The 1,627-nt window shown below is 40.5% G+C and overlaps 1 protein-coding gene across 1 annotated transcript; it reads right to left on the bottom strand.

The window, feature by feature from the left end:
* Positions 1-720: 720 nt before the first annotated feature.
* LOC137769609 (short transmembrane mitochondrial protein 1-like) lies at positions 721-904 on the bottom strand. The gene has a single exon (XM_068551601.1). It carries the CDS (start codon positions 902-904, stop codon positions 761-763), a length of 144 nt encoding a protein of 47 aa, XP_068407702.1. The 3' UTR covers positions 721-760.
* Positions 905-1,627: the final 723 nt, after the last annotated feature.

Genomic DNA, 1,627 nt, shown 5'->3' with positions numbered 1-1,627 from the left:
CTCATTTATCTACCATGTAGTGTCAAATGTGCCTGTAATCCCATGAAATAAGTATGATTCTTATGAGAGAATAGAGCCAGGTCAAATGCATCATTAAGAAAAAATATGCATGCTAGGCTGTGAATTCTACTGAGGACAAAGGCCGTTACTTTAAATACTTTTAAATTCTCCAGTTCCTGATAGGGTTCTCAGAACAGAGTTTCTTGGTTAATGAATAGCAAATTGATTTATTGGTTAAATTAGCAACTATGGAGCTTCCTGACAACAACATAAAATTAGTGGATAATTCACCAGAAACTGGCTTCTAGATTTTCATTTTAATTACTAGTTTGAAACAACATAATTTGGTACCAGAGGTTTAAACACCCAATATAATTGCTAGACTGTGAAATCAGCATTATTTATATCTCATCAGCTCTACAAAACTCATCAATTTTTCTTTTGAAAACGGTAGTAGAAATCCCCAAAAATAAGGGAGAGACTACTAATTTAAGGTCATGTTTACTAATCTAGCACCATAATTCCATTCTCAGGACCTCCCAAGTGGCTGGAAGGAGGAAGGGAAGAAGTAAGGATGTTTGAAAAGTAAGGGTTGTTCTTAACTTGTGGCCCCATTTGTGCTGTAAGGCAATACAGGGTCTAGCAAAGAAGAAAATTACTGAGGCTGGAGATGAAAACAAAAGCTTTTGGTTCAGATGGTAAAGGAGGCCCTCAAGAACAGTAGAATCAGTTTATCCAGGAGGCAGTGCCGGAGTCGGCCTCATGAACTAGGGGGTTTCTTCTTGGTGTCCATGTCCTTTTTGATTTCTTCAAGTTTTTTAGCCAGGTTTGGTATGTCATAGTTCTGAGCCAGATACGTTCCCACCACGTTGCCAAGAGTAAATCCAAGCAGGAACTGGAGCATGTGTCGGCAAGGAGGGCTCGAAGGGCAGCTGCAGCTCCGTGGGCCGTCCGAGGCTGCCTCGCCCGGCATGATGCCTCCTTTGACTTTATTGTTTATGGTTTGTATTGTTTATCTCAAAGAGCCTTGTAAATAAATATAAACTTATAGTTGTGATAGGTGCTTTGAAGGAGAGTGCATAATAATATAACTGTAAGCACTAGGGGGAATGGATCAAGTTGGGGAGGTCAGGGAGGGTCTTTCTGAGGAAGTGAAGGCTGAGCCAAGGTCACATACCGTTGTTACCTGGATGAAAGCAGACCAGCAGTGGAGATATGAAACAACACGGTCCAGTTCAGTTCACTGAATGTTTACAGAATGCCTACCATATGCCAGACACTATGATTAGATGCTGGGAAATAAAAAATGAATGAGACATGGTCTTTGCCCCAGTAAATTACTCACTATCAGGGTTTCATCTTCATGCAATTGATAAATTAGGAGAGCCACACCGTATGTGTTTGTTTTGCTTCTATGTAGTTTGAGTTTCCTTTGTGTCAGGATTCCCTCAGCTAGGCAAGTCCTTCTGAAGAAATCAAACACAGTCTTTTTGTCATGGAATCAAAGTTTAATAAATAAATATACATAGTCTTCTAGATTCAAGTCCAGCAAGGCTATTCTAGGCTTAACCATCAATTACATGTGGCCTCACAGTGGAGCTCAGGACTGTTTCAGACCCGCCAACAG

Source organism: Eschrichtius robustus, chromosome 9 (genome assembly GCF_028021215.1).
Source record: "Eschrichtius robustus isolate mEscRob2 chromosome 9, mEscRob2.pri, whole genome shotgun sequence".
NCBI lineage: Eukaryota > Metazoa > Chordata > Mammalia > Artiodactyla > Eschrichtiidae > Eschrichtius > Eschrichtius robustus.
Note: the sequence above shows the minus strand (reverse complement) of the source record. Positions and strands in the feature narration are given on the sequence as shown.